General features: G+C 40.3%; 1 protein-coding gene across 2 annotated transcripts in view; it reads left to right on the top strand.

Moving 5' to 3' along the window:
- Nucleotides 1-8,420, top strand: part of SPTLC3 (serine palmitoyltransferase long chain base subunit 3) — a 150,447-nt gene extending 142,027 nt beyond the window's left edge. For both annotated transcript variants that reach the window (XM_006071072.4, XM_006071071.4), the window contains exon 12: nucleotides 4,769-8,420. In XM_006071072.4, coding sequence (XP_006071134.2) covers nucleotides 4,769-4,882 — 114 coding nt within the window. In that variant the 3' untranslated portion in view covers nucleotides 4,883-8,420. The remainder of the gene's footprint in view (nucleotides 1-4,768) is intronic.
- Nucleotides 8,421-12,914: the final 4,494 nt, after the last annotated feature.

Genomic DNA, 12,914 nt, shown 5'->3' with positions numbered 1-12,914 from the left:
CCCTTCTCCTCCTGCCCTCAATCTTTCCCAGAATCAGGGTCTTTTCCAATGAGTCACTCTTCCCATCAGGTGGCCACAATACTGGAGTTTCCACTTCAACATCAGTCCTACCAATGAACACCTAGGACTGATCTCCTTTAGGGTGGACTTAGTGCAGTCCAAAAAGTCACGAGCTGGTGTACTGCCCAACACTAAAAAGGCAAAAGCTTCAAGCTGGGGGAGAATCAGCAGAACATCTAAATGCTGTGAGAGGGGAGAAGAAATCATTAGCTTAGCAGTTACCAGGAGCTTGCTGTTGCTCAGAGCAGAGCGTTTTAGGGAGTGAAGGAACAGAAATAAGAATACAAAGAATTAAAAATGAAGATTATACTTTGAGTTTGAATTGCACATGTGTGCAACCACACCACATACACACACACACAGATCCATATCTTTCTGCTTCACCATTATATTTTTAGGACTTAAACCAATGTATAGAACATAGTATGTGATGCTGGGAAAGATTGAAGACAAAGGAAAAGGGGGCAGCACAGGAAGAGATGATTAGATAGCATCCCTGACTCAATGGACATGAATTTGAGCAAACTCTAGGAGATCGTGAAGGACAGAAGGGCCTGGCGTGCTGCAGTCCACAGGTTCACAGAGTCAGATGAGACTTAGCGACTCAACAACAACAATAACAAAACACAGTAATGATTCATTAGATGACACATTAACAACTAAACTAACTCTAGGTTTTGAGATGATGGGAGAACTTTGCTGTTTCTGTTCTACATTGTCCGATTTCTCTAAAATGAGTGCATTTTTCCAGTATATAAATTTTAACAAATTGTTTCTTCTAAATGTAATGAATAATGATAAGAAAGAGTCAGTTCAGTTCAGTTCAGTCGCTCAGTCGTGTCCGACTCTGCGACCCCATGAATTGCAGCACGCCAGGCCTCCCTGTCCATCACCAACTCCCGGAGTTCACCCAAACCCACGTCTATCAAGTTGGTGATGCCATCCAGCCATCTCATCCTCTGTCATCCCCTTTTCCTCCTGCCCCCAATCCCTCCCAGTATCAGAGTCTTTTCCAATGAGTCAACTCTTCGCATGAGGTGGCCATAGTACCGGAGTTTCAGCTTTAGCATCAGTCCTTCCAAAGAACACCCAGGGCTGATCTCCTTCAGAATGGACTGGTTGGATCTCCTTGCAGTCCAAGGGACTCTCAAGAGTCTTCTCCAACACCAAAGTTCAAAAGCATCAATTCTTTGGCGCTCAGCATTCTTCACAGTCCAACTCTCACATCCATACATGACCACTGGAAAAACCATAGCCTTGACTAGACGGACCTTTGTTGGCAAAGTAATGTCTCTGCTTTTGAATATGCTATCTAGGTTGGTCATAACTTTCCTTCCAAGGAGTAAGCATCTTTTAATTTCATGGCTGCAGTCACCATCTGCAGTGATTTTGGAGCCCAAAAAAATAAAGTCTGACACCATTTCCACTGTTTCCCTATCTATTTCCCATGAAGTGATGGGACCAGATGCCATGATCTTAGTTTTCTGAAGAAAGGGTAGATAAGATTTTCAAGAAGTTTGTAAAGACAAGAAAAACTGGTTTAGAAAAGGCTTTTGAAAGTGGAGGGAGACTTGAGCATGTTTACACATCGATAGAAGAAGGGAGTTATGAGAGGAACATTGCAGGTGTGGGGAGAAGTCCACATGCCGAGAAGCAAGCTCTAGAGACAGCAGAAGGGATGAGTACCCTGGGTGGATTTGCATCTTATTTCTGATCCAAACAGCACTGAGGCACTCAATGAATAGCCAGTTCAGTAGATATCAGACCCTGTGGTTGTCTTCACAAGTTAATTCCTACAGATTACCTGGTTTGGAAGCGGCATGGACCTCTCGCCTAGACAAACGCCTCTAAACTTTTAAGATCATCAAATCAATACAAAATTTTGAGCAGGTTTCTAACTAGAAGAGAATATGAAAAATGACGCTTTGAAAAGTCAGGGCATTAAGGTGGTGACTGAACATAAACAACACTTGCCAAAAATACATATTATTAGACAAGTCTATTCAGTGACCGTCTTTGGAAGAAGACAGAAACAGGGCCACTTTACAAACACGAAGTGACTTAATATGTACCTCTTCCTACATGAATGGTAGCCCTCAGTAAAGGACTGAGGTCGGCTTTAGTAGGAGCAGTGGTAGTGTTAGTTGCTCAGTCGCGTCCGACTCTTTGCAACCCCATGGACAGTAGCCCACCAGGCACCTCTGTGCATTGAATTCTCCTGGCAAGAATACTGGAATGGGCAGCTATTTCCTTCTCCAGGGGAGTTTCCTGACCCAATATCAAACCCAGGTCTCCTGCATTGCAGGCAGATTCTTCACTGTCTGTGCCACCAGAGAAGCCCAAGGTCAGCTCTAACGTTTTAATCCTCCCACCTTCCAAATAAGAAATCTACATATGACCAACACTGATTTCTCTCACTTCTTGGCAGCCTCCTACCCAGAACTGGCCCCCTATTTTCTTAGAATCCTCTCATGCATGAGTCCAAAGGTGGCAAGTAACTCTTCCCAGATGTTACGAAGATGATTCAGGAGTGTGTATTCCCTGCAACAGCAAAAGCTGCATAAAGCCAACTTTTCTCGAGTCCTGGTGTGTTTCAGGTAGTTGATCAATGAGCCTCAACATAAATCCATTTTGAGATTATATATGCATTAACCAGCATATTACGCACGTTTTACAACAGACGCCAAAAACAGTTAAATAGTTTGAGATCCTACATCACATCTGTCAGAATGGCTGTCGTCATAAAGAACGCAAGTGACAGGTGTTGGCGAGGATGTGGAAAACAGAGACCCTCGTGCGCTGTTGGTGGGAACGCAAATTGGTGTGGCTACCGTGAAAAACAGTATAGAGGTTTCTCAAAAGATAAAAATAGAACTGCCACATGACCCGGGAATTCCATTCCTGGGTATATATCTGAAAAAAAAAGCCACTAATTTAAAAAGACACATACACTCCCAATGTTCATAGCAGCATTATTTATAATTGCCAAGATATGGAAGCAACCTAGGTGTCCATCAAGAGACAAATGGATAAAGAAAATGTAATGTGTTCACACACACACACACACACACACACACACACAATGGAATACTATTCAGCCATAAAAGAGAATGAAATTTTTCCATTTGCAGCTACATGGATGGATGTGGAGGGCATTATGAGAAGCAAAATAAGTCACACAAAGACAAATTCTGTATGCTATTGCTCATCTGTGGACTCTAAAAAATACAACAAATTAATGAATATAAGAAAAAAGAAACAGACACAGACATAGAGAACAAACCAGTGGTTGCTACTGGGGCAGGAGGGGCAATATGGGGGCGGCTGAGCAGGAGGCACAAGCTACTGGGTTTAAGATGGACTCAAAGATGTATCATACGACATGGGGAATACAGCCAATATTTTGTAATAGCTGTAAACGGAAAGTACCATTTAAACTTGTATTAAAAATAAAAATATAGTTTTAAAAGATTGAGATTAATAAATAATTGAAGTCCTATGCTTCCCTCCCACATCGTCCATGAATTATCTCCCATCGCCCCCAAGTATGTGGATCCTTCACTTTCAAAGCCACCGACCTGCCCCATCCCCCACCTTCAGTGAAAGCAGTAGAAACTATCCCAAATTTATGCCACTTAAAATGTAATGTCTGTTGCTTTTTCTTAGTGCTTATATTTGGTATAAAAGTTAAGAAAATGCATTGAAGTGAAAAAAACTTTAATCACCCATAATTGTACCACCTAGAAATAAACTATTCATAACATCTTGATAGAGATTTAACTGATGTCAGTTTGAAAGTCTTCCTAATAGAGAATGTCCAGAAGCCCCATGAGTCATTTATTCTGATGTTAGCAACTCTTACTTTCCCTTTTTTTAAACATTAGACTCTAATATCTTTCCATTTTCTTTTGACTGGTTGAGAAAAACAGAACCAAAATGTTTAAAAAAAAAAAAAGCATGCCCAATTCTGTAGGCTTAGCAATAGACTGGAAGGAAAAATTACATTGTGTATATTCTGGACTTCAGTTGTTTCATTTGTAAAATTGTACATTTCCCTGCCTGGATTAAGAGAATTGAAATAGATGAGCTCTTGGTCCCTTAGGGTTTTAAACTCTATATTCTATGGAGCATAGAGCTGAGTATTTAAAAGCTGAGAGTGGGAGGGATGGGGAAGCATGGGAGAGAGAAAGAAGGATGGTCATTCCCCTACCTATGGATTGAACCCGGGTATCCTGCATTGCAGGCAGATTCTTTACTGTCTAAGCCATCAGGGAAGGAATTAGTTACCTCCAAGTTCATTTTCTTCCTGGTCAGGTTGATTTCTTGTGTCATGAGGACTTAACTCAAACATAATCTGTGAACATTTTTCTTTTCTCTCACAAGTTTATACTGTCGTTAAATTTTAAAAATAAAGACTTCAAGGGTAAGCATGAATCAAATGTGTTTCTTCCTCTCTTCACATCCCCACAATATCTTAAACATGCGTAATGTGGAGTTAGACTGTTAAAGAATATGAAGTAAAATGCATTCGCCTCAAACATTCCTCTAGGGCTGGTTTATGAACTTCAGCTTAGTGACTTGGATCTTTTTCCTTTTCTTTAAAAAGCAAATAAGCTGGCAAAAGAAGAGTGTGGTTTTCTGTGAGACCTCAGAGGGCAAGGCCACTTGGGAGTTTAAATAAAACTAATGGAAGGCAATCTCTTTGCAGGTTTTGGAAGCCCTGGATGAGATGGGTGACCTCCTGGATGTGAAATACTCCCGGAACAGGAAGTCAGCACGCCCGGAACTCTATGATGAGATGAGCTTTGAACTTGAGGATTGAGTTTCCTGGACCTGAATGGACCCTAAAGACTTGGCCAGGAAGACCTCCTTCTTTGTCTCACAAGGAATATAAATGGATTTCTCCTCCTTTCTAAGGACAGTTTTGGTTTCCAAAACAATTTCATTGAACCAAGGGAGACACAGTCGTTGTGTTTTTAATGTCTCTGTAGAGACATTAACGTTCTCCTCCCCCAAGCATCCTGCCACAAACACACACACACCACACACACATTTCTTAGAATATTTGTAATGGCAAAGAGCCTGCGTTTTAGCTGCTACTGTGCAGCCTCTTCGGTCCAGGCCCTTTTAGGAATTCCAGCCAAATGAGAGGGTTTTGATTTTTACTTCAGTAGATCTCACTACGGGTTTGCTAATTTTCTCTGCAGATGGGGGCAAGGGAGGTGGGCAGTAGCTGGACTCCTTCTTACCCATGAAAGAACCAGCTAGAACTCATCCATATCATAGGAAGTTCCAGGTGGGAGGGTAAACAAATGTTGCCTCTACCATTTGTCACATTTGGACTTTTTCCAAGGACAAGTGTCAGAAGCCATATTGAGTGTTTGAAGGGAGAGCGCAGACCTGGCCAGCAAGACCAAAGACGTCTTTACAGGAAACTTTCCTTTTCCTGTTCCTGGTTTCCTACAGTTTTATAGCTGAGCTTTTGAGGTTTGGAAAATTCAAGACTTTTGTTTCATCAGGAAGAGGGAAGAAAGCAAGCAAGCCAATTGTAGGCCTAGACTAAACTGATAAAGGTGTGATGGTGTGAGTGTCCTTGGTGCCTTGTGGACTGAATGTTTCGCATCGCTTTTACTACACTGAGAAACGAGCTGTCCTTTTCCTACTGAGTGTGGAGGACATGGGGAAATTCAAGTTCCTTTAGAGCTGACTTCTAAGACTACACTTGAAGAACGGATCGGTTCAAAAGTGACATTTAAAAGTAAATGCTATTCAGCTTTTCAGTTCTGACCCCTCCATTCAGACCTATTAAACAGTACTGTCCTCTGGCATAAGCACTCCACTTTGGTGCTAAGTGGGCTTTACTTGAGTTGCCTCTGTCTCTCTGTCTCTGTCTGTCTCTATACATCTGCCTGTCTGTCTGTCTCTCCCTCTCTAAATGTGAACACACACTTCTCTGCAAAAGTAGCCCTTTGCTAATTGAATCTAGTCGGTATGGAAAAAAGCCAGTAGAAAACCTTATCTTTAACAAGCCCCCCAGATGGTGCCCAGATTGGGAAACTCTTAAAAAGCAGTGGTGACCTTTTACCAAAGCTTCTGTAATAGTTCAAATGAGTTACAGAACATTCCACTCCATCAAATGACACTCTAAACAAATCACTTCAAGAGAGGTTTGACTTCACATGACACAGATGGACGCGGCTCTCATCCTGTGTGCTGGAGCAGAAACCCCACCCACAGCCCCCCGTGTTCTGGCGGCCCGGATGCTCACAGCTTTTTAAAGGATAAAGGCGATCAGTGTGGAAAGCTTTTTATGGGGGAAACTATTAGCCTAATAGGTACATCAGCTAAAAACTGGATCCCATGATCAAGGTCCCCCTGAATTTTTGTAAGGAGTCCTATAAGCAGAAGAGGACAGGAAGTGGGTCCTGAAAATGCAGTTGCTCCATCCAATGGCTGATTTTGATAACTAAATTCCAACAGAGACTAAATTTCAACTCAGTGAACCAGTGCAGCATTCCTTGTGCAAAGAAAATATACATTGTATACATGTGCCAAGAAAAGGAAGGCACAGAGGTCTTTTCTCTTGAAAACGTATGTTTAAATGAAGTTGATCTTAGTTAATTGTCCAAAATGAATCTTCATCAAGATGCCAGAGTGCTGAGTCATTGATTACATTCTCCAACATGAGATCAAGAACCTAGCTCTGTCAGACAGTCTGTACTGAATATGAACTTATGAGAACAACTGTAATCCAAATGGAATGTTTCCTGAGCACATTAGAGGGATTCAGGCCCCAGAGGGTTAATGATATAAGGATATATGTTTTATAGAGTGAGACTGGTTAAGAGGGTACTTGTGAGAATTTTTCATTTTTATAAGAAAAAATCTACTGCTAAGTTAATAAAAGTGTGATTTCAATTCAATAGGTATTATTGGATCTTTACAGCTATACCAGAGCCAAAAATGTCCCTTTGGTTGGCTCTGTTTGGAAAGATAATTTCCTAAAAGAACTGTAATGTCTTACACCCCCAACCCTCCCAACTGTGAAGAATGCATGTGCGCATGCACACACACATACAAGCACATTTTCCCCTTTATTTACAGAGCAAGAATTTAAAGATTCAGAGATGAGAATCTGGCTGACTAATAAATAGATGGAAGATGCTATTTCTAAAAATGACCTTCAGGCAAGCAAAAGAGGAAGGATCCAGACTGATATTTGTAAGGAGGGTATATTTGCATAATAGCAAAATGGCATAGACACCTTCCTAATCTTACGGAATGCAATATCCTGTTGTTGACTATCTTGCCTTTTAGCATGCTTTGGTTTGACAGAGACTATGGGCTTCAGAATGTACTAGTAAGCTTATTAAAATAAAGATTCCTGGGCCCCAAACCAGACTTCCACTGAATTAAAACAGCTCCTGTGCCCAGGAATCTTGCTTTTCAGCCTGCCTTCCCAGGGGATTGTCAACCAGGTCATAATTTGAGAACCAGGGCTTCCCTGGTGGCTCAGCTGATAAAGAATTCACCTGCAATGTGGGAGACCTGGGTTCAATCCCTGGGTTGGGAAGATCCCCTGGAGAAGAGAAAGGCTACCCACTCCAGTATTCTGACCAGGAGAATTCCATTGACTATATAGTCCATGGGGTCACAAAAAGTCCGACAGGACTGAGCGACTTTCACTTTCATTGGGACTGGTAACTCTAGTAACTTCCCAGGAACTTTGTTCTGATTCTCTGTTGGTGATTAAGAGTGTTTATATTGTTAAAGTAAATTAATTATTCTAAACTTTTCACCCCAATGCAACATTTTGTTCCCATTTCAAGGTACCTTCTCTTTCCCCAAAAATGAACCCAGTGTTGAAGAATAACCTGCCATTCATTTGAACAGAAGTATCTCTTCTCTAGCTCTCCTTTGTCTCCTTTGTGTCATTTCTTACAAGATGTTCCTTTTTCTTTTCATGACTTTGTTCCATTGATTGTGGTATCTTGTTTCATTTTTTTCTTCCCACCCCCTGAAAAAAATCTTCGACTTCTGATCATTTATTTATTCCAACAGTAGCTCTCAAGCCAGGTGAAAGTCTATTAAATAGTGTCCAAACATGCAATGCTCCTCGGTGTTTGTCTTCAGAGATAACAAATATTATAAATGAGTTACTCTGACTGAGGAAACCTTGGCTCTCTTAAATATAGGATTTGATTTATGGCAACAATAACAACTGTAATTTGAATTTATCATACTTCCTTGGCAGTTTTTTCCCAGTTTCACTAAGAACAATATATTTGAAGTCTTTTTTCTCAGGATGCTGTATGGAGCTGTGTAACATTTAAGAAATTAAAAGGAGACTGTATTTTAAATGTTTTTAGGTATTTATTGTGGGACATTGTCTTAGGGTGTTGTGGTGTGGTGTTTTGTATGTGTGTATGTATGTGTGTGTTTCACTGAAACATTTGAGGTGACCAACTTCATTATATTCTCCCTGTGATACATTGATTTCTTTAATAAACCAATCACCCAAATTGGCAATATAAAAAAGAGTTAATGTTTTTGTGTTGACTTAGTTTGGGTGACCCACTCTAGTGCTCTTGCCTGGAGAATCCCAGGGACAGAGGAGCCTAGTAGGCTGCCGTCTATGGGGTCACAGAGTCGGACACGACTGAAGCAACTTAGCAGCAGCAGCCTTTAAAAAAAAAAAAAAAGACTAAGATTTGCTTTTAAGAATTTCATTGAGAAAAAATGGCCCAGGGTGGCGAGCCATGACTTGCACTGCGTCACCAGAACCAATGGTGCTCATCTCTTCCCAACTCTGTTTTCAGTGACGTCACCTTTGTAGCTGGAAATTGGCCGTGTTGGGAGTATTTACACGACAGAAACTGGCAAACACTACAGATTAGTGGTCTGGAGAGCTGGCTGTTAAATGTTGATCAGGCACACCACTGAGACTGCATACAATGTTACAATATCTAGGTTGGAGGGAGGGAACAGGCTTGGAAATAGAAGTTGCAGCATGATGTCATCATAACAAAGGCTTCAGTAAGCCCCAGAGAAGCTATACAGCTGAGATGGGCCTTTAGAAGTAGCTCAAAAGAAGGCGGGGGGTGCCAGGTCTGTCCCCCCTACCTACTAGTTAAAGGATGCAGGCTACCAGGGCATCCCTGGGGGAGAGTGGTAACTTAGACAAGATAATTCCTTTCAGTCAAGGGAAATTCTTGGGGAAGGACTCAGCTTTGAGCTGATAGCCATCCATCCACTTAAAACTTTTACTTCTAAAATGCATAATTAAATACCACTGAGTCTCTGAAGAGAAAAGTAAATATTTTATATATTTTTAATTTATGTATGTAGTTTATTTTGTTATACATACCTATATATAATAAATATGTTATTTTTAATAACTATATTTATTTATGTTATTCTCTTTAATGACTATTACAAAGAAATTAATGAATACAGTTTAACATACTTTAAAGATGTTGACTTCTTGGATTGTTTGAAAAATTTAGTCAATAAAAAGATGACCTTAACGTTGAAAAAAATTTTATTTCTAATTTACACACTTTAAAAATTTTCATAATGGAAAAATCTAAACATACAATAAAACAGAACAGTATAACAAACCCACACATGCCTATCACCAAGCTCCAAACATTATCAATTCATGGCCATCCGTTTTCATCTGGTGCCCCCTCCCACCAGATTACTTGAAGGCAACCTCCAGGAATCTTATGACGTCATCAGTATGTATTTCACTGAGTCTCTGTAAAGGGTGGCTATATCTTAATTTGTTGTTTCAACCTCATTAAAAGATAAGTCTTCAGGATAAAAAGAAAAAAGGCACCAAAATGAGTTAAATGTTCTCTGTCTCACATCCTGCACGAGAATTCTCTGGAGTAGAGTAGGAATTATTTTTGAAGCAGATATGTGGTGTCTTTAAAGATAATAAATCAATCATTTGGGGACATTTCTCATGCACCAGACACTGGGGTTAACATTCTGTGTTCCCAGTGCAGGGGGAACAGGCTTGATCCCTCGTCAGGGAGTGAAGATCCTACATGCCACCCAGTCCAGGCAATAGATGGAAAAAATTCCCATTAACCAACAGGATATCATCCTTTAAAAAAAAAAAATAACAAAGAGCTCTGACATACATTATCTCCTAGGACTCTCTTGGAGATGAGTAGTGGACTCACAACCACAGTATTCAAGATGTCAGGGGAGGAGCAGGGCCTAAAGAGGACTTTCAAGACTCCGACAGGGTGTTGCTTTTTTCTGCCCTCCTCCCTCTTGAGTCAAGTTTCTTAAAAAGTTATTTCAGCTAAACCTGATATATTAGCAGAGGTAATTCAAGCAGGAGTATGTGAACCCAGCTTATGTACTTGAAAAAAAGGTGATGCCCGGGACAAGGTTGAAGGTAGAAATTGTCACTCTCATTCTCATTCTACTCCTTGGTCCAGATGACAGGCTCACATCCACTGTCTGCAAGTCAACTGCCCTGAAAGGTTATCACTGATACAAATCAATGAAACATCCATCATGAGAAGGTAGCAGCAGAAGAAAGAGGGTGTGTTGTGTTTTTTCCCCCACTATGGCATGAAACAGTGCTCCCTTTCATTCAGTCCAGATGCTGATTTTTATATCAAAAATATTGATTGAAGGGGCTAGTGATTTTGGCTCCCACCCAAGTTTATTCAGGATCTTTCTTAATTAGGTTTGGGTATACTGCCCATGGCCAGCGTAGAGTGTGGCTCCAATCACCACACGCTCTCCACTTCATCATCGGCTGAGGAATAAGGCAAGGAAATTGCTGCTGCTTTGTTTCTCCAATCCCATGAGTTTTTTTTTCCCCCTCCCCCTCTGGATTTGAAGTATGCATGGAACAAATGTGCAAGAACGACTGAAAGAAGTGTAATGGCTTCACTGAGATGAGCTCAAGCTAGCCTGCTTGACTAGGGATCCCCAGCATGAATAAGGCCCTGTGTGGGAAAAATGAAGGGGCAGCCATGTGAGATCATGGAAGAAGATCTTGACATCTTTTAAATGAAAAATGTTCACCAGGTTGATGCAGCCAATCAGACTATGAGTTGTTTGGTTTTTTTTGAAGGGAAAAATAATCTCTTTAACCAACAACACATGATTTCCTCATAATTTGTCTACTTTGCACATGATTGTAGTTCTCATACAACTATTTTAATAATGTTCATATCAATTTCATATACTTTATACCACTCTTTTAAAAACACTTCTGCATGCATAAATATCAATTAATCATGGTCAATAATTATAGACACCTATGATGAAAAGGGGTTTTCAATATGCATAAAATAGTGTGTTGATCTTAAAAAATACAACCCAGATTCCCAAAAAATATTTTCAACTAAATATCTAAGAGTTTTAACTAAAAAAAAAAAAAAAAACCCTAGGCAAAACTTCAAAGTATATATTTGTAAGATTTTTTATTAAAGGGACAATTCATTAAGTTGGATCAACTAAGTAGGATGAACCAAATGTCAAAGATTGTCCACATAGATACTTCTATAACTCCTATAGGTGTTACAGGTACATTACATGGAAAATTAAAATACTATATTAAAGTGGGTCTATTTCTACTATAATGAACATTAACTCACTGAAAAATTGTATGTTTTACAGGAAATTTCATGTACTATTTCAATCAGTCAGTCAGCTCAGTCCCTCAGATGTGTCCAACTCTTTGCAACCCCCTGGACTGAAGCACGCCAGGCTTCCCTGTCCATCACCAACTCCCAGAGTTTACTCAAATTCATGTCCATTGAGTCCGTGATGCCATCCAACCATCTCATCCTCTGTCGGCCCCTTCTGCTCCTGCCTTCAATCTTTCCCAGCATCAGAGTCTTCTCCAATGAGTCAGTTCTTCGCATAAGGTGGCCAAAGTAATTGGAGTTTCAGATTCAGCATCAGTCCTTCCAATGAATATTCAGGACTGATTTCCTTTAGGACTGACTGGTTTGATCTCCTAGCAGTTCAAGGGACTCAAGAGTCTTATCCAACACCACAGTACAAAAGCATCAATTCTTTGGTGCTCAGCTTTCTTTATAGTTCATACATGACTACTGGAAAAACCATAGCCTTGACTAGATGGACATTTATTGGTAAAGTAATGTCTCTGCTTTTAAATATTCTGTCTAGGTTGGTCATAGCTTTCTTCCAAGGAGAAAGCATCTTTTAATATCATGGCTGCAGTCACCATCTGCAGTGATTTTGGAGCCCAAGAAAATAATCTCTCATTGTTTCCATTGTTTCCCCATCTATTTGCCATGAAGTGATGGGACCAGATGCCATGATCTTAGTTTTTGGAATGTTGAGTTTTAAGCCAACTTTTTCACTTTCTTTTTCATCAGGAGGCTCTTGACTTTCTGTCATAAGGGTGGTGTCATCTGCATATCTGAGGTTATTTATATTTCTCCTGGCAATCTTCATCCAGCCCAGCATTTCACATGACATACTCTGCATATAAGTTAAGTAAGCAGAGTGACAATATACAGCCTTGATGTACATCTTTCCAATTTGGAACCACTCAATGTCTAATTCCAACTGTTCCTTCTTGACCTGATACAGATTTCTCAAGAGACAGGTAAGGTGGTCTGGTATTCTCATCTCTGTAAGAATTTCCCACAGTTTGTTGTGATCCATACAGTCAAAGGCTTTAGTATAGTCAATGAAGCAGAAGCAGATGTTTTTCCAGAATTCTCTTGCTTTTTCTGTGATCCAACGGATGTTAGCAATTTTGGTTCCTCTGCCCTTTTAAATCCAGCTTGAACATCTGGAAGTTCTTGGTTCACGTACTATTGAAGCCTAGCTTGGAAAATTTTGTG

This window comes from Bubalus bubalis, chromosome 14 (assembly GCF_019923935.1).
Source record: "Bubalus bubalis isolate 160015118507 breed Murrah chromosome 14, NDDB_SH_1, whole genome shotgun sequence".
In the NCBI taxonomy this organism is placed as follows: Eukaryota; Metazoa; Chordata; class Mammalia; order Artiodactyla; family Bovidae; genus Bubalus; species Bubalus bubalis.
This window is presented reverse-complemented; position numbering and strand designations above follow the sequence as displayed.